Source organism: Panicum virgatum, chromosome 6N (genome assembly GCF_016808335.1).
Source record: "Panicum virgatum strain AP13 chromosome 6N, P.virgatum_v5, whole genome shotgun sequence".
In the NCBI taxonomy this organism is placed as follows: domain Eukaryota; kingdom Viridiplantae; phylum Streptophyta; class Magnoliopsida; order Poales; family Poaceae; genus Panicum; species Panicum virgatum.
The window spans coordinates 12,708,544-12,731,638 of NC_053150.1; the positions used below are offsets into that span (position 1 = coordinate 12,708,544).

The window sequence follows — 23,095 nt, forward strand, 5'->3', positions numbered from 1 at the left end:
GCCCACGGCGCTGCTACTCCCTCCTTCCTTCCTTGGCCTGCGCTTGGGATGCCCCCCCGCGGCGCGGCCGTGGCCCCAGGACACGCCACCGCCGCCAGGGCCACCTTCCCCGTGGGCCTCCGCTCCCTGGCCTGCCGCCGCCGCACCCTGGGCCGCCGCCGCCGCCTCTGCTCACGGCGTGTCGTTGCCCCCTGGTGCTGGATCCACGGCCTCTGCCGCCGCTCCTCTGTTCCCGGGCGTGGGGGCCGCCCTGTTAGAAGCTCAATTTTCACTCTCATTGAGCTGAGAGGATGACACTCAAGTTGGGGAAGTTTTCTGGGTTTTTCTTCATTCACACTCACAATGCCATGACTTCCAATGGGAGGGGTGGCCACATATATATACAGCAGGCTGCTGGGCAGCAAATGAAGCCAATAATGCTATCTAACACTAGTCTAACTGCTGTCCTAGAGAGGACACTAACTGCTGTCCTAGAGAGGACACTAACTGCTGTCCTGCAGTCCAAGATGCTGCAGGGGTACAAGAGATGCCTGCAGTCCAAGATGCTAAGGACTACAAGATGCTGCAGGGGTACAAGGGACCACAAAGACCAACAGCAAGGACTTATCCATCATTCTCCCCCTAAGTCTTGTGCGTCGTCTTGTGGGAAGATTGGACCATCCCAGTCCTGGAGCAAAGCTCAAGGAACTTGATCCTCCCAAGGGGCTTGGTGAGCAGATTCGCAAGCTGATCCTTGGTGTTGATGTAGCTCGCCTTGATGCTTCCTTCCTCCAAGCAGCCTCGGATGAAGTGATATCTCACCCGGATGTGCTTGCTCCGTTCGTGGAAAACAGGGTTCTTCGCCAAGGCCAGAGCGGACTTGCTGTCCACCCTGAGCTCCACTGCTCCAGTGTCTCTGCCGAGTAGATCACCAAGCAGTCGAGCGAGCCAGAGCGCCTGAGTCGACGCGGTGGAGGCCGCTATGTACTCGGCCTCGCAGCTGGACAAGGCCACCACCTGCTGCTTGACCGACTGCCAGCTAACGAGGCACTCGCCGAGGAAGAAGAGGATCCTGCTCGTACTCTTGCTGGTGTCGATGTCGCCGGCGTGGTCGCTATCGCTGTACCCGACGAAGTGTGCCGCCCCAGGGCACCTCGGGTAGTGGAGACCGTGGTCGAGAGTCCCCGCAACATAGCGGATGATCCTCTTCACGGCCTGCTGGTGCTCCGTCGTCGGTCGCTGCATGAACCGACTGACGTAGCCGACGGAGAACGCCAAGTCCGGCCGTGTGTGGGCGAGGTAGAGGAGGCTCCCCACAAGACGCCGGTACTGAGTAGCGTCCACCTCCTTCGACGTGCTGTCACGGCTCAGCTTCAGCCTCCTCCATCGGAGTGAGAGCTGGGTTGCAGTCGGTGAGCCCAGCGAGCTCGACGACGCGCTTGGCGTAGGCGGTCTGTCGAAGTGTGATACCGGAGTCGTCCTGGTGCACCTCAATCCCCAGGTAGAAGGAGAGAGGCCCCAGGTTGCTCATCTGGAAGGTGGCCTTCATCTCCTCCTTGAACACCGCCACCTCCGCATCCTTGGTGCCGGTGATCACCAAGTCGTCGACGTAGACACCCACCAGCAGGGCATTGCCTCCTTTGCCCCGCCGGTAGATGGCCGCCTCGTGCGGGCTTTGCTCGAAGCCCATCCCCTTGAGCGTGGAGTCCAGCTTGGCGTTCCACGCCCTCGGGGCCTGCCGCAAGCCATAGAGGGCCTTGCGCAGACGTAGCACCTTACCCTCCTTGCCGGGGATCGCAAACCCCGGCGGCTGGTGCACGTAGACCTCCTCCTTCAAGTCACCGTTGAGAAACGCCGACTTGACGTCCATGTGATGGACACGCCAGCCCTCCTGAGCAGCTAGCGCAAGGAGGAGTCGCACGGACTCCATCTGTGCCACGGGAGCGAAGGCATCGTCGAAGTCGACTCCCTCCTGCTGCACGAAACCTCGTGCCACCAGGCGAGCCTTGTGCTTGACGACGGTGCCGGCCTCATCCCTCTTCAGCTTGAACACCCACTAAAGTGTGATCGCGCGGTGACCGCGAGGGAGATCAGCAAGCTCCCAAGTGCGGTTCTTCTCAACCGCGTCCATCTCCGACTGCATCGCGGCACGCCATGCCGTGTGTCCCTCGGCCTCTGCAAAAGACCGAGGCTCGCCGTCATCGCACGCGAGGTGCAACTGCGCCTCCAGGTCGTGAGGCACCAGTCCCGGCACCGGCTGATCGTCGAGAAGGTCCTCCATCGTACGGTACCGCAGTGGCTCACCGTCGTGGTACGCGTCGATGCGCTCCTCGTCGTGAGAGAGCGGAGTAGCAAACTCCACCGGGCTGTGAGCAGGTGCTGGAGTAGGCGTGCCCGGAGGAGTGGCTGTCGGTGCTGGAGTGCGCGGCGTCGCCGGCTGTGGTGGTGCAGCCGAGGAACTCGGCGCAGCCAGAGTCGCAGCTGAAGAGCGTGGTGCCGCCGGTGTGTCGGGCGCCAGAGTCGGTGGAGGCTCGGGGACCGGGGTAGGCACGCTCGGCGAAGAAGAGCTGCCTACTCCCCCAACTCCCTCGAAGTGGACATACTCGACGGTGAAGTCGTCGTACGCCGGAGCCAAGCCGTCGTCCACCGCCTTGTCCCACGCCCATCCTCGCCCTTCGTCTAACACAACGTCGCCCGCCGTGCGCACACGCGGTAGGCCTTCGAACCCTCCGCGTTGCCAATGAACACTCCCGGAGTGCTCCTGTCGTCGAGCTTGCCGATGTGGCCAAGCTCCTTGGCGAACGCGAGGCAGCCGAAGACCCGCAGGTGGGAGACCGCTGGCTTACGCCCATGCCAAGCCTCATACGGCGTCATGCTGTCAAGTGCCTTGGTGGGCGAGCGGTTGAGGATGTAGACGGCCGTCACCACCGCCTCTCCCCAGAAGACAGCCGGCATCCCCCTCTGCTTGAGGAGGGCCCGGGCCATCCCCACAACCGTCTGGTTGCGCCGCTCGACGACGCCGTTCTGCTGCGGGCTGTATGGCGCGGAGTAGTGGCGCTGGATGCCCTCATCCGCGCAGTACTCCGCGAACTTGGCCGCCGTGAACTCGCCGCCGTTGTCGGTGCGCAGCACGCGCAACTTGCGGCCGCTCTCCGCCTCCGCAGCGGCCTGAGCACGCCTGATGGCGTCCGCAGCCTCTCCCTTGCTGCCGAGGATCATCACCCACATGAAGTGGGAGAGGTCGTCGACGAGCAGCAGGAAGTAGCGCCGTCCTCCTGGTGTGACCGGTGTCACCGGGCCACACAAGTCCCCGTGTACGAGCTCGAGCCGCTCCTTGGCTCGGAAGCTCGCCTGCTGGGGGAAGGAGTGCCGCCTCTGCTTCGTCAGCACGCAGACGTCGCAGAGCTGCTCCACGTGGTCGAGGCACGGGAGGCCTCGCACCATCTCCTTGGCGCCGAGCCGCTTCAGGGCCTCAAAGTGGAGGTGCCCAAAGCGCTCGTGCCACTGCCATGCCTCGTCGTCCCTGCGAGCTGCAAGACAAAGAGGCTGGGCCACCCCGACATGGAGGATGTAGAGGCGGTTCTTCCCTCGAACCACCCTGGCGAGAAGCTGGCGACGGTGGTCCCAGATGCGGAGGACCCCGCTGTCGATCACCACGCGGGAGCCGCTCTCATCAAGCTGCCCAAGGCTGATGATGGAGTTCCGCAGCGCCGGGATGTAGTAGACTCCGATGAGCATCCGGTGCTCTCCGGACTTGGCGGTGAAGATCACGGAGCCCACGCCCTTGATCTCCACGGCAGAGGAGTCCCCGAACCTGACGGAGCCACCTACATCGACGTCCAGGTCGGAGAAGAACTCCCGCCACCCGGTCATGTGGTGCGTGGCGCCGGAGTCGAGGTACCAGCCATCGACCCTGTCGTCGTCGGATCCGTTGCCGAGGAGAACTCGGGCACGCGGCTCATCGAGGTGGAGTAGAGCGGTGACAGTCGGTGCCGCCGGATGCGGCTCCAAGTCCCCGTGGAGTAGGAACAGAGCCGGCTCGTCATCCGGCTGGGCCTCCGCGAAGTGGGCTTGGCCCCCACGGCTCCGCTGCGGGCAGTCCCTGGCCCAGTGGCCGGGCCTGCCACAGTTGTGGCAGGCGTCGTCTCGTGCCGCCTTGGGCCTGTCAGCGGCGCCTCCCTGAGCATCTCCGCGGGCGCCACCCTCGGCGGGTGCCAGATGTTAGAAGCTCAATTTTCACTCTCATTGAGCTGAGAGGATGACACTCAAGTTGGGGAAGTTTTCTGGGTTTTTCTTCATTCACACTCAATGCCATGCCTTCCAATGGGAGGGGTGGCCACATATATATACAGCAGGCTGCTGGGCAGCAAATGAAGCCAATAATGCTAGTCTAACACTAGTCTAACTGCTGTCCTAGAGAGGACACTAACTGCTGTCTTGCAGTCCAAGATGCTGCAGGGGTACAAGAGATGCCTGCAGTCCAAGATGCTAAGGACTACAAGATGCTGCAGGGGTACAAGGGACCACAAAGACCAACAGCAAGGACTTATCCATCACGCCCCTCCTTTGTTCCAGGCCGCCGCCCAAGCGCCTCCTTTGCCACAGGGCAGACGCAGCCGGTCAGCACCGAGTGGATCGCCGACTCGGGTGCCTCCTTCCACACCACCCCACATGTCGGTATTCTCTCGTCTGTCCGACCCCCACACCCCTCTTGTTTTCTTCCATCATGGTTGGTGATAGGTCTTGCCTTCCTTTCACCGCCGTGGGTTCTGCTCCTGGATCTTTTCGTCTTCCCAATATCCTTATTGCTCCTCAGATGGTTCATAATCTTCTTTCCATTCGTCAGTTTACAACTGACAATTCTTGTTCCATCGAGTTTGATTCTTCTGCCCTCACTGTAAAGGATTCGGCCTCCCGGCGTTCGCTACTCCGGTGTGACAGTACAGGGCCCTTTTACACCCTTCGCCTTCCTTCTTCCACTGCACCACTCTCGCCTTCTTCTTCGCCCTGGCCGTCTTGGTCCGCCGCTTTTGCCGCGACGCCGTCTTCCACCACCTGTCACCGCCGTCTTGGTCACCCTGGCCGCGACGTTCTGGCTCAGCTCAGTCGTAACACCGATGTTACTGGTACTAGGGCTCCTGCTGAGCCCCTCTGCCATGCGTGCCAGCTCGGTCGTCATGTTCGGCTCCCTTTTTCTTCTTCTTCGCATGCGAAGCATGCATTTGACCTTGTTCACTGTGACCTGTGGACCTCTCCTGTACTTAGCCTTTCTGGTTATAAGTACTACCTGGTGGTGGTCGACGACTTCTCGCACTACTCTTGGACGTTTCCTTTGCGCGCCAAGTCTGAGACCTTCTCCACCCTCCTCCACTTCTTTGCCTGGGTGTCCACTCAGTTCGGCCTCACCATTAAGGCCGTCCAGTGTGACAACGGATGGGAGTTCGACAACTCCACCTCCCGGTCTTTCTTCCTCTCTCGGGGTGTTCAGCTGCGTATGTCTTGTCCGTATACCTCTCCTCAGAACGGCAAGGCTGAGCGAATGATTCGCACGACGAACGACGTCGTGCGCACCCTTCTGATCCAGGCTTCTCTGCCCCCGCGCTTCTGGGCTGAGAGCCTCCACACCGCCACCTACTTGCTCAACCGTCTTCCGTCCACTGCTTCAACTACTCCCACTCCACACCACGTTCTTTTCGGTACCCCTCCTCGCTACGACCACCTTCGGGTTTTCGGGTGTGCGTGTTACCCTAACACCTCCGCCACTGCTCCTCACAAGCTGGCGCCCCGCTCGACACGTTGTGTGTTCCTTGGTTACTCCCCTGACCACAAGGGGTACCGATGCTTTGACCTCACCTCTCGCCGCGTCCTGATCTGCCGACATGTCTTTGACGAGTCGGATTTCCCCTACTCTACCTCCTCTACACCTTCTCCTGACCCCGAGCTGGAGTCTCTGTTTCCGACTGACCCGGTGGTTCAGCCACCGTTACCTGTCTGTCCTTTCCCTGCAGGTTTTCCCGGCACGCCGGCACCGTTTCCGGTGATCCCAGTTGCGCCGAGCGTGGGCCCGGTGCCCGCGGTCGCGTCACGCACGGTCCCCGGACCTCCGGTCGTGCCGCGCGCGGACCCGGTGTCACCCGCTGCGCCACGCGCGGCCCCGGTGCCTTCACCTGCACCTTCGTGGTACGCTCAGCCGGTGCAGGTGTACCGGCGTCGCTCGGCGCCGACCCCGACACCGCAGCGGGACGCTAAGCCGGTGCAGGTGTACCGGCGTCGTTCGGCGCCGGCACTGTCGCCGCCTCCTGCTCCAGAGGCTCCTGCGACGCCGACGCCGGAGCCGCCGCCGCCGCCGCCTCCTCCGGCTCACTCTCGAGCCGAGCCGGAGGTATACCACCCGCCAGTCATCCATCGGGATCCTCGGCATATCCATCCCATGGTGACTCGGCGGATGGCGTCTCAGGCCGCGACTCTCTCCGCCACCGAGGGAGAGCCGCGGGTCTCTCCGGTACCCTCCTCTGTCCGCGACGCCTTGGCGGATCCTCACTGGCGTCGTGCGATGGAAGAGGAGTACGCGGCTCTTCTTGCCAACCAGACGTGGGACCTCGTGCCGCGTCCGTCTGGTTGCAATGTGGTGACTGGCAAGTGGATTTGGACGCATAAGCGTCGGGTTGATGGCACACTGCAGCGCTACAAGGCTCGCTGGGTTCTCCGAGGGTTCATTCAGCGGCCTGGTGTTGATTATGATGAGACCTTCAGCTCAGTCGTGAAGCCCGCTACGGTGCACATGGTCCTTTCGCTTGCGCTCTCGCGCTCTTGGCCTGTGCACCAGCTGGACGTGAAGAATGCGTTTGTTCACGGCACCTTGTCAGAGACTGTCTACTGCTCTCAGCCAGCGGGATTTGTGGACTCGAGTCGTCCGGATATGATCTGCCGGCTCAACAAGTCTCTCTATGGATTGAAGCAGGCTCCTCGGGCTTGATACTCTCGGTTCGCCACGTTCTTGATGACACTGGGATTCGCCGAGGCCAAGTCTGGCACGTCTCTCTTCATCTACCGCCGTGGGGATGAGACTGCCTATCTGCTGCTATATGTCGACGACATTGTGCTCACAGCTTCTAGTCCGCAGTTGCTTCAGAGTGTCATCTCCTCTATGCAGCGGGAGTTCGCTATGAAGGATCTCGGTCAGCTCCACCACTTTTTGGGCGTCACTGTTGAGCCTCGTCCGTCTGGTCTTCTCCTTCACCAGCGGCAGTACGCCCTCGATATTCTGGAGCGGACTGGGATGACTGATTGCAAGCCCTGCTCCACTCCAGTCGACACTCAGGCGAAGCTGTCTGCGGATCTGGGTGCTCCGGTGGATGATCCTACCGCCTACCGGAGTCTGGCCGGCGCTTTGCAGTACCTCACCTTCAACAGGCCGGATCTCACCTACACTGTTCAGCAGGTCTGTCTCCATATGCATGATCCCCGGGAGTCACACCTTGCTGCGCTGAAGCGTCTCCTTCGGTACGTCCGTGGCACTGTGGACCTCGGCCTGGTACTTCACCGCTCGTCCTCTGCTGAGCTGGTGGTCTACACCGACGCTGACTGGGCTGGCTGCCCGGACACTCGTCGCTCCACCTCCGGCTACGCCGTCTTTCTGGGCGGGAACCTGGTCTCCTGGTCGTCCAAGCGGCAGCCGGTTGTCTCCCGCTCCAGTGCCGAGGCGGAGTACCGGGCTGTCGCTAACGGCGTGGCGGAGGTGTCCTGGCTACGACAGCTTTTGGCGGAGCTCCACAGCCCGCTCGCCAAGAGCACGCTCGTCTACTGCGACAACGTCAGCGCCGTGTATCTCTCCACCAACCCCGTCCAGCATCAGCGGACGAAGCACGTGGAGATCGACCTACACTTCGTGCACGACAGAGTCGCCATCGACGATGTTCGGGTACTCCATGTCCCGACTACCTCCCAGTTTGCTGACATTTTCACCAAGGGGCTGCCCTCGTCGACCTTCTCGGAGTTTCGATCCAGTCTCAACGTAGCCGGTGGCTAGTTGTGGCTGCGGGGGGTATTAGCCCTTTTGTGCTCTTTTTGTACTCTCATCTTGTCTAGTCTTGAACATCGCTGCGTCGGTTGTTCAGACTTCGGGGGTGTTAGCTTTCTTGTGGTCCAGTTTTGAACACCACTGCGCCGGTAGTTCAGACTGCGGGGGGGGGGGGGGTGTTAGAGTATATTGAGCCCATGTATAGAGGACCATCTAGAGGCCCATGTGTAGGATCTATATATCTCACCATTCTAGGGTTTGGAGTAATACAAGCTATTATTCTCTCCCATCCTCTCTCTTACAGAATGATAGGACAGCGCTATCTATTTCCTATTCAGTTTATTAATTAAAAAGGCTTAGAGATTAATGCTTTCTATAGGGATTTATAAATTGCAGGTATGCTGCTATTTGAAATTACTGTTATAAAAATGTACACTAACAGCAAGATACCATCATCTGTTCTTCACACACTCAAAGCCAAATATTCCTTTGTTTTAACAATAATGGGGTCAGTTTTAGGCACATATATTCCACAGCAGTAAGCGTTGCATCCTTTACATGATATTACCATGTTTAGTTACCATCAGAAATTAAAGCTGTGAAATCTAAATAAATACTAATGATTTTGGCTATTGTTCATGCTCTATGGGAATAATTTCCAGGTGCTCTTGAGAAAGGAGGTGTGGGTGCTTTGGAACTTGTTGCCGTGGACATGAAAGCCAGGTTAGTGTTTCCCGCACTGCTAAACGACCAAGTTCTGCCTTATATGTGCACAAGTGCACACAATTAATAAAGACATCCCATATGCAATGGATGAATATGTCTAATATTCTGTGTATGCTGTATACATAGGTCATGGAATTGTCTTGTTGCTAAATTTCAAATTTAGTGTTTTTGTGCGCCAGTGTTCATTAATACTGCTTTTGTTAAATCTTCCCCAGAGGTATGTATGTTTGCCGTACTCTGAGTTACAAGGGTGCTGACTTTGATGTTCTGGAAGCACCTCGGGAGGAAAGAATGATGGTAAATTGACATGCAACCTTTTCCCTTCTATTTTGGTGATATGATTAGCTTTATTTGAGCCATTTTTATCTGTCTTGTTACAAAGTCTGATTGCTCATAAATATGAAGTAATAATCTTTTAAATTTACCTTTTCCTAATATTTTTTTGAGCCTGTAGTTATGTCATGTTGCAGAATATGTATAAAAAGGCAGCTGGACTTTGGGTTGAACTGCGTGTTGAACTCCTATCAGCCATTGAATATTATGCAGAAGATAAAGTCAATTCAGCTCAAATATGGCGGCTATACTGGGCCAGTCATCAGGTAATTCCCTTTTTTTTATGCAACAATATGTTTAGTGTAGGAGGGAATAATGAATGTATACCTCCAACCCTAAAAGGGTGGGTATATATAATTCCTATACATGGGCCTCTAGATGGGCCTCTATATACATGGGCTCAATATACATCAACACCCCCCCGCAGTCTGAACTACCGGCACAGCGGTTTTCAATACTGGACAACAAAAAAGCCAACACCCCCCCGCAGTCTGAACTACCGGCACAGCGGTGTTCAAGACTGAACAACAAAAAACCAACACCCCCTGCAGTCTGAACAACCGGCACAGCGGTGTTCAAGACTGGACAAAACGAGAGTACAAAGGGCTAATACCCCCCCGCAGCCACAACTAGCCACCGGCTACGTTGAGGCTGGAGCGAAACTCCGAGAAGGTCGAGGAGGGCAGCCCCTTGGTGAAGATGTCAGCAAACTGGGAGGTAGTCGGGACATGGAGTACCCGAACATCGCCGATGGCGACTCTGTCGCGCACGAAGTGCAGGTCAATCTCCACATGATTCGTCCGCTGATGCTGGACGGGGTTGGTGGAGAGATACACGGCGCTGACGTTGTCACAGTATACGAGCATGCTCTTGGCGAGCGGGCTCTTGGCGAGCGGGCTGTGGAGCTCCGCCAAGAGCTGTCGTAGCCAGGACGCCTCCGCCATGCCGTTAGCGACAACCCGGTACTCCGCCTCAGCACTGGAGCGGGAGACAACCGGCTGCCGCTTGGAAGACCAGGAGACCAAGGTGCCGCACAGGAAGACGGCGTAGCCGGAAGTGGAGCGACGAGTGTCCGGGCAGCCAGCCCAGTCAGCGTCGGTGTAGACCACCAGCTCAGCAGAGGACGAGCTGTGAAGCACCAGGCCGAGGTCCCTTGTGCCACGGACGTAGCGGAGGAGACGCTTCAGCGCAACAAGGTGTGACTCCCGTGGATCATGCATATGGAGACAGACCTGCTGGACTGCGTAGGTGAGGTCCGGCCTGGTGAAGGTGAGGTACTGTAAAGCGCCGGCCAGACTCCGGTAGGCAGTAGGATCAGCCACCGGATCACCCAGATCAGCAGACAGCTTCGCCTGAGTGTCGACAGGAGTGGAGCAGGGCTTGCCATCAGTCATCCCAGCCCGCTCCAGGATATCAAGTGCGTACTGCTGCTGGTGAAGGAGAAGACCAGACGGGCGAGGCTCAACAGTGACGCCCAAGAAGTGGTGGAGCTGACCTAGATCCTTCATACCAAACTCCTGCTGTAGAGAGGAGATGACACTTTGAAGCAACTGCTAACTGGAGGCTGTGAGCACAATGTCATCGACATAGTGCAGCAGATATGCAGTCTCATCCCCACGGCGGTAGATGAAGAGAGACGTGTCAGACTTGGCCTCGGTGAACCCCAATGTCTGCAAGAACGTGGCGAATCGTGAGTACCAAGCCCGAGGAGCCTGCTTTAGACCATAGAGAGACTTGTTGAGTCGGCAGACTATATCCGGACGACTCGAGTCCACAAATCCCGCTGGCTGAGAGCAGTAGACAGTCTCTGACAGAGTGCCGTGAAGAAACGCATTCTTGACGTCCAGCTGGTGCACATGCCAAGAGCGCGAGAGCGCAAGCGAGAGGACCGTGCGCACAGCAGCAGGCTTCACCACTGGACTGAAGGTCTCATCATAGTTCACGCCAAGCCGCTGAGTGAACCCCCGGAAAACCCAGTGAGCCTTGTAGCGCTCCAGTGTGCCATCAGTCCGACGCTTATGCGTTCAGATCCACTTGCCAGTCACTACATTGCCACCAGACGGACGAGGCACGAGGTCCCACGTCTGGTTGGCAAGAAGAGCTGCGTACTCCTCTTCCATCGCGCGACGCCAGGTGAGGATCCGCCAAGGCGTCGCGGACAGAGGAGGGTACCGGAGAGACCCGCGGCTCTTCCTCGGTGGCGGAGAGAGTCGCGACCTGAGATGCCATCTGCCGAGTCACCATGGGATGGATATGCCGAGGATCCTGATGGATGACTGGTGGGTGGTACACCTCCGGCTCGGCTCGAGAGGGAGCCGGAGGAGGCGGAGGCGGAGGCGGCGACGGCTCCGGTGTAGCCGTCGCAGGAGCCTCCAGAGCAGGAGGTGGTGCCAGTGTCGGCGTCGAACGATGCCGGTACACCTGCACCGGCTGAGCGTACCGCGCAGGTGCAGGGGAAGGCACCGGGGCCGCGCGTGGCGCAGCGGTAGACACCGAGTCCGCGCGCGGCACGACCGGAGGTCTGGGGGCCGCGCGTGGCGCAACCGCGGGCACCGGGGCCGCGCTCGGCGTAGCAGGGATCACCGGAAGCGGTGCCGGTGCGCCGGAAAAACCTGCAGGGAAAGGACAAACAGGTAACGGTGGCTGAACCACCGGGTCAGTCGGAAACAGGGACTCCAGCTCGGGGTCAGGAGGAGTGGAGGAGGTGGAGTAGGAGAAATCCGACTCGTCAAAGACGACGTGCCGGGAGATCAGGACGCGGCGAGAGGTGAGGTCCAAGCATCGGTACCCCTTGTGGTCAGGGGAGTAATTGAGGAACACAACGAGTCGAGCGGGGCGGCAGCTTGTGAGAAGCGGTGGCGGAGGTGTTAGGGTAACACGCACACCCGAAGACCCGAAGGTGGTCGTAGCGAGGAGGGGTACCGAAGAGAGCGTGGTGTGGAGTGGGAGTAGTTGAAGCAGTGGACGGAAGACGGTTGAGCAAGTAGGTGGCGGTGTGGAGGCTCTCAGCCCAGAAGCGCGGGGGCAGAGAAGCCTGGATCAGAAGGGTGCGCACGACGTCGTTCGTCGTGCGAATCATTCGCTCAGCCTTGCCGTTCTGAGGAGAGGTATACGAACAAGACATACGCAGCTGAACACCCCGAGAGAGGAAGAAGGAACGGGAGGTGGAGTTATCGAACTCCCGCCCGTTGTCACACTGGACGGCCTTAACTGTGAGGCCGAACTGAGTGGACACCCAGGCAAAGAAGTGGAGGAGAGTGTGAAAGGTCTCAGACTTGGCGCGCAAAGGAAAAGTCCAAGAGTAATGAGAAAAATCATCAACAATGACTATATAATATTTATAGCCAGACATGTTGAGTACAGGAGATGTCCATAGGTCACAGTGAATAAGATCAAAAGCATGCGCAGCATGCGAAGAAGAAAACGGAAGTCTAACATGATGACCTAACTGACACGCATGACAGGTGCTCCGTAGGAGCCCTAGTACATGGAACATCAGTACTACGGCTGAGCTGAGCCAAAACGTCGCGGCCGGAGTGACCAAGCCGGCGGTGCCAGGTGGTGGACGAAGGCGTCACGGCAAAAGCAATAGACGAAGAAGTCGAAGACGGAGCAGCGGAAGCAGAAAGCCGAAGAGTGTAAAGGGGCCCCGGGCTGTCACATCTGAGGAGCGGACGCCGGGAAGCCGAATACTTCACAGTAAGACCAGAAGAGTCAAATTCGATAGAGCATGAGTTGTCAGCAGTAAACTGGCGAATGGAAAGAAGGTTGTGAACCATTTGAGGAGCAACAAGAACATTAGGAAGGCGAGGAGCAGAACCCACGGCGGTGACATAAGACCCATCACCAACCATGATAGAAGGACAAGAGTGGTGTGAGGGTCGGACAGAAGAGAGGATACCGGCATCAGGAGTGGTGTGGAACGAGGCACCCGAGTCGGCGATCCACTCGGTGCCGACCGGCGGCGTCAGTCCCACGGTGCTGAAGGACTGCGCCAGAGCGGCCTGGTCCCACCCCCCAGGCCAGGTCGGTTGCTGGCTGGGCTGAGCGGGCGGGGTCCAGTACGGCGCGGAGAGAGGAGCAGCACCGGTGAACATGGCCGCCGGCTGTAGTTGAGAATGAGGCCCCTTTCTTGGACCCTGGAACGGCCACGTCGAGATGTGCCCTGACCATGGGTTGCTGAAGGATGGTCTGGGCGTACCTCCAGGGGCAGGGGCAGGAGCGGGAGTCGGAGCCTGAGACGGAGGAGTCGGCGCGCCCCGACGGCCCCCACCGGTACCGGTACCCCCAGAAGCAGGGCCACCAGTGCCACCACCACCTCGTCCCCCCTCGGTCGGGTCGTACCGGACTCCAGATCCAGCGAGCGGGGCCTGGCGGGAGGAAGAGGAGCTGGGCTCGGGGTCGACGGGCAGCTGGCCGGAGGAGACGCGGAGGAAGTGCTCCGCCTCGGCGACCCGGAGAGCGGAGGCGTCGGCCGCGGCGCGCTCGCGCTCCCTGGCGAGGGCAGCCACGCGGACCCGCTCCTGGGCCGCCGAAGCCTCCGACTTGGCGGCGAGGAGGGCCGCGGCGAGAGCGGCGTCGGTCGGCTGCCCGCGGAGGGTGGCGGCGGAGAGCGGCGCATCCGCGGGCGACATCCCGAGCCCGGTCCATGCGGGAGCGGGCGCGGCGTCGGCGGCGGGCTGCTTGCCCGCGGCGATGGCGGCGCGGTGGGCAGCAGCGGCGGTGGGATCGGCGGCCGGCGGCATCCGTGGGAGCCGCAGGGCAGCGAGATCGGCGGCCGCATCCCCTGGAGCAGCACCCGCGGCCTGCAGCAGCTGCGCTGTGGCCTGCTCGGGCGGCTCCACGACGGGTGGTGGCACGGGCGGCTCCAGGACGGGCGGCCTAGGCGGCGGCGGCAGCGGTCGAGGCGGTGGCTGGGACGGCGCGGGCAGCACAGGCGGCGCGCCCACGGCGCCCTGCGCGTCCGCGGCCGCGTGCTCCAGCAGCACCAGGGCGGTGGCGGGCCGGATCTAGGGCCAGGAGGCGGCGGCGCCGCCCAGCGCGCCCAGCGCTGCGCCCCCCACGCCCGGCGTGCTCGCGCTCGCGCCAGCGGCGGGTTGGCGCCCCCGGCGGCCCCAGGCGGCACCGGCCCCCGAAGCAGAGGAGGGGGCGGCGGCCCAGGCTGTGGTGGCACCCAAAGCAGAGGAAGGGGCGCTCGAAGCAGAGGAAGAAGAAGGGAGGGGAGGGAAGGAGGAGAGGGGAAGGGAGGGGGCCAGCGGCGGCGACTGCTGCGGGCTGGATGGGAGGGAGAGAGTGAGGGAAACCCTAGGCTATTGATACCATGTAGGAGGGAATAATGGATGTATACCTCCAACCCTAGAAGGGTGGGTATATATAATTCCTATACATGGGCCTCTAGATGGGCCTCTATACACATGGGCTCAATATACACCAACATTTAGTACCATAAACATGCTGGCAGAAAATCAGGTAATTCCCCAAAAGTCATATTGTTATTACTCCTTGACATTCTCAACTCAGATGATATGGGATCACCGGATCAGAAAAAAAAGTTCTGATTTAGTACTTGTGAAGTATGGCAGATCATGTGCTTCATATATACTCTTTAACTCTACCCTGTATTGTTAATAATCTAATAACAGTACATTATGTATATTCTTTTCGCAGCGATTCTTTAGGCATATGTGTATGTCTGCAAAGGTACCTGCTGTTGTGAGATTGGCAAAAGAAGCCTTAGCAGAAGAAAAATGTGTGGTGATTGGTCTTCAGAGCACTGGAGAAGCTCGAACAGAGGAAGCTGTTGCAAAATATGTGTGTTTGTAACCTACTCATCTTTTTCTTCCCATCTTGTGTATTCTATAGCTTGGCAGGCAAACTGATGCATTTTTTTTCCCAATTAAAATGTGGCAGGGTGTTGAATTGGAGGATTTCGTTTCTGGTCCTAGAGAACTTCTTCTTAAGCTGGTAGAAGATCATTATCCTTTGCCTCCAAAGCCTGATTGTTTTCAGCAAGGTTTGCATCGGCACAAACTTTATAGATGGACATAGCGCTAATGTTCGAGTTAAATCTGTAGTTTTGCGATAAGTTTGCCAAAGTATCTGTAATTTTGAAAAAGGTAGTGTCCCTTATTTTCTTCCAAAATAAGTTAAATTTATTCATAAAATTTTGAATGGTTGTTTTTGTTATTAGTAATTACATAATTTTTTGTGGGCGTTTTCATGTTGGTTTTCCGCTGAAACAAAAGTGATTTTGTGTTTGTACCCAGATGAGCTTTTGCAATAGATAAATGACTCATGAACTTCTGTTTTTGCTAACGTCGCAGCAAATGAGGCTGGCTTTTTAGTTATGTAAATGTCATGAATTCATGCCGCCTGCTATTGTGCTGATATAAAACCACACACCTTACAACATCACATTTATGGCACATCATATTTACCTTCACTTATTCCTGCACAAATATCCAATAATCCCCCTTGTTGCCATCTTGCACTATCATAGACACCTTTTTTCAGGACTTGTGGTTTAATCTAAATGTCATGTGGGGCAAAGTCTACGAACGCCGCCGCAAGAAGACTCAGGTGGCCGGTTAGGATTGTGTCATCGGCCTTGGTTGTTATTTGGAAGGCTATCTCCTAGATATTAGGGATTTGTTATGCAAGGCGCCTAGGCCTATATATATGTAACTAAGAGACTCTTGAATGAATGAATGAATTATCGTTCCTCTCCTATCTCTACTAAGTCGTGCGAGCAGTAGGGTTTGACCCTGCCCTCCTACGTGTCCTATCTACCATCACATCTGGTATCAATTGGCTAGGTCCGATTCGATCACGCATTGTGTTTTGAGTTGGATCCGAACTGCGCTTCTTCATCATATATCCACACGCCGCTGCCAGATCCTCCCAATCTTCCTTCACCAAAACCCTATTCCACCAGCCGCAAAACCCTTAAACCCTAGCCTCCATGTCCGACGACGAGAAGCAACCGGACGGCTCTGTCCAGTTCATGGAGGCGATCCTCAAGAAGCTTGACTGCCTCGACGTCTTGGACGCCCGCTTGACCGAGCTCGATCGCCAGCAGTGTCTCCAAAGCGCGTCTCTTCAGCGTTTGGAGCAGAGGCATGAACATGCGCCGCCTGATCCCCGGCGCGAGGGGCCTATGGGCCAAGCTCGCTTCCACAAGCTCGATTTTCCCAAGTATGATGGCACCGACGATCCGATGCCCTTTGTCAACAAGTGCGAGCACTACTTCCGTGGCCAACGCACCATCGAGGAGGAGAAGGTGTGGCTTGCCGCGTTGAATCTTCACGACGCTGCACAACAATGGTACACGCAGGTGGAGAAGGATGAGGGCACACCCTCATGGAATCGCTTCAAGGAGCTCCTGGATCTGCGCTTCGGCCTTCCACTACGCTCCAATTCGTTGGGTGAGCTCATTGCATGCCGCCTCACGTCCATGGTGGCCGACTTCCAGGATCACTTCCAAGAGTTGCTCGCGCGCGCCGGCCCCCTGTAGGAGAACCAGAAGACGCAGCTGTTCCTCGCCGGTCTTGGGGAACCTCTCAGTCTGGACGTCCAGATCCAGGGGCCCCAGTCGCTCGCCATGGCCATGAGCCTGGCCCGTTCCTTCGAGCGTCGCAACGTCGCGGCGGCCGCCGCACTACAGCCCCGGGCGCCTCCACCTGCGCCCCCGCGCTCGCGTCCGCCACCACCACAGCCGCCTCTGCTAGCGGCCCCTACATCCGCGGCGACACCTGCAGCACAGCCGCCGAAGCTCCTGGCGTAGTCGTTGTCCCACGCCACCACAATGGTAGTTGGCCGCACCGTCCGCCGCCTGACTCAGCCGGAGATCGACGAACGGCGCCGCCTCGGCCTCTGCTTCAACTGTGACGAACGGTACGTTCGCGGCCACAACCGTTCATGCAAGAAGCTCTTCCTCCTCAACGTTGACTATGACGACACCGACGACACCGAGGACGCCGAGGAGCTGAAGGTGTCCCTACTGGCGGTCACCGGCATCCATCAGGACACGGAGCGCGCGTCGGGCACCGCACTGCAGCTGCTGGTCCATGTCGGATCGGCCACCCTACGTGCGTTGGTCGACTCCGGATCGTCGCACAACTTCATCAACTCGGATCGTGTGGCGTCCATCGGCCTCCAGGTGACTCCGCGCGCGTTGCGCGTCACCGTGGCCAATGGCGAGAAGGTGCCATGCGCCGGCATGCTCTGTCAGGCAGCGTTCCTCATCGAGAACGAACCCTTCATCGACAACATCTTCGTGCTTCCGCTGGGAGGCTACGACATGGTGCTGGGCACAACGTGGCTCGCCTCCTTGGGCACCCTCAGCATGGACTTCCGTACCCTGTCCATGGCATTCCGGCGCGACGGCCGCTTGGTCCAGTGGCGCGGCGAGGCCGGACCCCAGCGCCCACAGCTGCATGCCTGCACCCCGGAGTCGCTCCTAGACGCCCTCCTCGTTGAATTTGAAGACGTGTTCGCCGCACCAGTGGGCTTACCCCCAGCGCGCTCCAGGGATCACCGTATCCTGCTCAAACCCGGCTCGCTCCCGGTGGCAGTGCGCCCTTACCGCTATCCGGCGCTGCAGAAAAATGAGCTTGAGCGCCAATGCCGTGTCATGGAGGAGCAAGGCCTCATCCGCCGCAGCTCGTCACCGTTTTCTTCTCCTGTCCTCCTCGTCAAGAAGCCCGACAACTCATGGCGCTTTTGTGTGGACTACCGTGAGTTAAATGCCTTAACAGTGAAAGATAAGTTCCCCATCCCGGTGGCGGATGAACTCTTCGACGAACTCCGTGGCGCATGCTTCTTCTCCAAGCTGGACCTCAGTTCCGGCTATCATCAAGTGCGGATGCACCCTGATGATGTGCATAAGACGGCGTTCCGCACTCATGAAGGACTCTACGAGTTCTTGGTGATGGCGTTCGGCTTAACGAACGCGCCGGCTACGTTCCAAGCGCTTATGAACGAGGTACTCCGGCCCTTCCTCCGCCGCTTTGTTTTGGTTTTCTTCGACGACATCCTTGTCTACAGCAACTCGTGGGCGGAACATCTACAACACCTGCGCCTCGTCCTCGACACGCTGCGTGCACACCGCCTCTTCGTCAAGCGCAGCAAGTGTGCGTTCGGCACGACGATCGTCGCCTACCTGGGACATGTTTTCTCGGCGGAGGGCGTCGCCATGGACATCGACAAGGTGCGCGCCGTGCAGGACTGGCCGCAGCCGCGCTCTACTCGCGCCTAGCGCGGCTTCCTCGGCCTCGCCGGGTACTACCGCAAGTTCATCAAGGACTTCGGCGCGGTGGCGGCACCCCTCACGCGGCTCCTCTAGAAGAATGCGTTCGCCTGGTCTGACGAGGCCACGGCGGCGTTCGACGCTCTCAAGCGCGCGCTCACAACCGCGCCCGTCCTGCAACTACCAGACTTCGCCAAGCCGTTCATCGTGGAATGCGATGCTTCGGGCTCGGGGTTCGGCGCGGTGCTCCATCAAGACGACGGCGCCATCGCGTTCTTCAGTCGCGCCATCGCTCCTCGCCATCAGGCATTGGCGGCTTATGAGCGTGAGCTCATCGGGCTGGTCTTCGCCGTCCGACACTGGAGGCCCTATCTGTGGGGACATCCGTTCGTCGTCAAGACGGACCACGCAAGCCTCAAGTTCCTCCTCGACCAGCGCCTCGTCACAATCCCGCAACACCATTGGGTGAGTAAGCTTTTGGGCTTTGATTTCACTGTGCAGTACAAGCCAGGCTACTCCAACATGGTCGCCGATGCGCTGTCACGCCGCGACACGGACACAACGGTCAATAGCATCTCGGTGCCCTCCTTCGACCTCTTTGCTGAGTTCCGAGCAGCAAACCTGGCCGAACCAGCCTTGGTGGCTTTGACGGAGCAGATCGCGTCCGGCGAGCTACAAGCGCCTTGGGCCATCGTCGACGGCCTGGTCCTCTACAACAAGCGCATCTACGTGCCGCCGTCGTCCCCGCTCTTGCAAGTGGCTCTGGCGACTGCCCACGACGTCGGCCACGAGGGCGTCCAGCGCACACTGCAGCGGTTTCGGCGCGACTTCCACACTCCGAACGCCCAGCGCGTCGTGCAGTAGCATGTTCGTGCTTGTCTTGTGTGCCAACGCAACAAGACTGAGCAGCTGCACCCCGCGGGTCTCCTCCTACCCCTACCGATTCCATCTACAGTTTGGACAGATGTGTCCATGGACTTCATGGAGGGTCTTCCAAAGGTCGGGGGCAAGTCGGTCATCATGACCGTCGTCGATTGCTTCTCGAAGTCGGCGCACTTCATTCCGCTCGGACATCCCTACACAGTTGAGACGGTGGCGCGCGTGTTCTTTGGTGAAGTGGTGCGCCTTCATGGGATTCCAGCCTCGATCGTCTCGGATCGTGATCGTTCTGGCAGGCTTTGTTCAGCGCCATGGGTACTAAGCTTCAGATGAGCTCGGCGTTCCACCCTCAATCTGATGGCCAGTCGGAGGTGGCCAACAAGATCATCGCCATGTATCTCCGTTGCTTCACCGGCGATTGTCCCCGACAGTGGCTTCGGTGGCTTCCGTGGGCTGAGTACACCTACAACGCCTACAACTCAGCCCTGGGTGACACGCCCTTTCGGGTGGTCTACGGCCGTGATCCGCCCTCTCTGCGGATGTATGACTCGGCGAGATTCGTGTGCCGGCAGTGGCTTGATCCTTGGAAGAAAGGGACGAGCTCTTGGCGGACGTGCGCCTCCGTCTCGAACAGGCGCAGAAGATGAAGTTCCACTACGACAAGCGGCACCGCAAGCTCTCCTTCGCTGTGGGAGATTGGGCGTGGCTGCGCCTCCGTCATCGCATGGCTTCGGGTATATTGACACATCTAAAGGCAAGCTGCGCCCCCGCTTCTTCGGCCTGTATCAGGTGGTGGCTGTCATCAACCCAGTTGCTGTGCGACTTGCTCTACCACCAAAGGCTCGCATACACGATGTGGTACATGTGGGCCTCCTGAAGCCGTTCAAGGGTGATCCTCCGGCGTCACCTCCAGCTCTTCCTCCGCTTCATCATGGTGCAGTAGTGCTAGCACCTGAACGCGCTCTGCGTGCCAGACTCTACCGCGGTGTTCGCCAAATTTTGGTGCAATGGCAGGGTGCCCCTCAGTCATCGGCCTCATGGGAAGACCTTGCCGATTTCCAGCAGCGTTATCCGACGTTCCAGTTCGAGGACGAGCTGTTGCACGAGGGGGGGGGGGATATCATGTGGGGCAAAGTCTACGAACGCCGCCGCAAGAAGACTCAGGTGGCCGGTTAGGATTGTGTCATCGGCCTTGGTTGTTATTTGGAAGGCTATCTCCTAGATATTAGGGATTTGTTATGCAAGGCGCCTAGGCCTATATATATGTAACTAAGAGACTCTTGAATGAATTATCGTTCCTCTCCTATCTCTACTAAGCCGTGCGAGCAGTAGGGTTCGACCCTGCCCTCCTACGTGTCCTATCTACCATCACATAAACTTCAACTTTTCAGATGTTAGCTGTGGTAACACTCACAAAAGCTACTATTACCTCCGTTTGTTGTATGGTTCCTAGAATGCTTTCAGTCAACACTTTTTATCTTTGACCATATATTTAACAAAGTCTGTATGGATTGAGGATTAGTCACATGGACATAGTATCATTGGATTTACCATGAGAAACAGTTTCATAATTTTTGTGTTACCATTTTCATGCAAAAAGTAGTAGTCAAATGTGTCGGTTGATGTCCAACATCATACATATACAAACAGAGGGCATATTTGAAAATTGACTATTTGTTTTGCAGAAAGTTAGTTTTGGTACTCTGTTGATTTCATTTAGAAGAGAATATGAGGATATATCACTATGATCTATGTGTTTCTTCTTGCATCTTTATTATGTGTTAAGGATATACTGGGTACTAGAGTTCTTGTATTCCTATTTCCCTCTCAAGTACTCCATAAATTTTGCTCCCTTGGGGTATTCAGTACAACTTCCATTCATAACTATTTGCATATGCTAGTGCAGATGAAGAGAAGGTCATGGAATTTCAGCGTAAGCGGCATTATGGACCTGATATGTCCTTGAAAGGACGAGTTAGTAAACTTGGAAAACTGGAAGATGTGAGTGACAATGGAAGTGACGAGCATCCGGCACGTAAGTTCTTGACAAAGTTGTCTATAGTGATGGCTATGTAGGGCGGAGCCCATACTGGGCTCCGCCCCCCCCCCCCCCCCCCTGGTTTAGCAAAACCATTTCTATTTTTGAGTGATTGCTATGTATGGTACTGCAGTAGTGCAGTGGCAAAAGCATTTCTATTTTTGATATAGTTACCACTTGGAGCAGCATTCTCAATGATCTGAGTGTTTTCGAGGTTGATACAGATTGTTGTGTTCTTCTAGGTTCCATAATCCATAGTGTAGCACTTTAGCACAACCACAGACCATACACTAGGGGATGTTCTTAACCACTTCAACTTTTTGAGACTCTGGTGTAAATCACATAGGCTACCATCCATGGGCATTGGTTGATATCGCTTCTGACCTGAAACTGTAAAAGTTAGTACGGTATCATGTTTGAAATTTGAAAGAGTTAATAGCTATGTTGCATGGATTGCTTGAAGAATAAGTATGGTATCTTCCTAATAATTATTTGAGTTAATTATTGATCTATTAAATGTTGCAGCAGAGTCAGATCATGAATCAACAGACTCCGATGAGGAATTCTATATGTGCCAGATCTGCAACACTGAGGAGGTGACTTATTATGTTTCAATAAAAACTGCATATTTTAATCTATTTGTGATGTAATTGTGCCTGATACTTTTACCTATCAGGCTGATCGTTTTATAGTCACACCAGAGCTCAAAAACCATTTAGGAAAAAATTTCACATGTCAGTACCAGTTTGCTGGCAACCAATTCTAAATGCATCTCTCTTCAAAGGGTCCTGCCCAATGTTCAGGGGCACCTTTGAACAGTGGCCGAGTCTAGCCTTTGGTGCATGGCTGATGCTGATAAATCACAAGATCTTATTAAGTCTCGGTAGTGCTGGTTGTCTTTCTTTCTATTTGGTGATGCGTTTCTCATTGGTTTTGTAAGTGTGTGTGGGGTGAGCCTGGGCAGGGCTATTTGCCTTCCCCTTGTTTGGGAAAAAAAAAATCTAAATTTGATTTTGAAACTTTAGCCAGGCTGCAATTGTTCAAATCAGCACTGCCTGCCTGGTAACTGTTCAATATTGTCCAGAAACCAATAACTGCTTCAGACCCGTTAAAATATGCACGGATTCGACCAAATTACTTTGTTGTAAGGGAGTTATTTCCCCTCGTAATCCAAGGCAATTGAACCTGCTCCATTCAACAAGCCCTTAAGGGGTTGTCTTAGATTCGGATATGTGGAAAAAAATGATTTTAATTGTAATCACTTGTAGTTAACGATAAGAAATGCAATACTATTTGGTACCCATGAAGAAAATGAACACTTGAATGCAATACTGCCGGCTGTGACTGTACAGGATTGGGGTGTTCTGGAATTTGATAAGAAATGCAATACTCCCTCCCTCCGTTTGTGTAACATTTTAATTTGCATGCCATTTCAGGAGAAAAGCTCATTGCTTTATTGCTCTGTTTGTGCTGCACGTGTTCACCCTAGTTGCCTAGCTCCACCTTGGACTGATACCTTGACTGATGATTGGTCATGTTATGGTTGCAAGGAGAAAGTAGAAAACTACTTCAAAGAAAGAGATGCTTACTTGACTGAACTGTCGAAGAGGTGCCTGTTATGTGAACCAAGAATTATTCGCTAACTTGACATGCTCATATGGTCCAGTTCATAAACTTCTTACCTGGAAATTGTGGTCAGGTATGATGCTGCAGTGGAGCGAAAGTCAAAGATTCTTGACATTATTCGTTCATTGGATTTACCTAACAATCCTCTCGATGATATCATCGATCAGGTAATTGAACTTTCAACATGGGAACATTGAACTCCCTTTTTATCAAAATTTCGTTGAATACTTGAATGCAGAGCAGTAGT

The 23,095-nt window shown here is 56.4% G+C and overlaps 1 protein-coding gene across 4 annotated transcripts in view; it reads left to right on the top strand.

The window, feature by feature from the left end:
* LOC120679121 (protein FORGETTER 1-like) overlaps positions 1–23,095 on the top strand; it is a 41,628-nt gene that overhangs the window by 5,424 nt on the left and 13,109 nt on the right. For 3 of the 4 annotated variants that reach the window (XM_039960639.1, XM_039960638.1, XM_039960636.1), the window contains exons 9-17: positions 8,662–8,722; positions 8,941–9,022; positions 9,196–9,324; positions 14,726–14,869; positions 14,969–15,071; positions 21,091–21,219; positions 21,748–21,818; positions 22,659–22,831; positions 22,922–23,015. In XM_039960639.1, coding sequence (XP_039816573.1) covers positions 8,662–8,722; positions 8,941–9,022; positions 9,196–9,324; positions 14,726–14,869; positions 14,969–15,071; positions 21,091–21,219; positions 21,748–21,818; positions 22,659–22,831; positions 22,922–23,015 — 986 coding nt within the window. The remainder of the gene's footprint in view (positions 1–8,661; positions 8,723–8,940; positions 9,023–9,195; positions 9,325–14,725; positions 14,870–14,968; positions 15,072–21,090; positions 21,220–21,747; positions 21,819–22,658; positions 22,832–22,921; positions 23,016–23,095) is intronic. The other variant, XM_039960637.1, reaches the window with a different exon arrangement.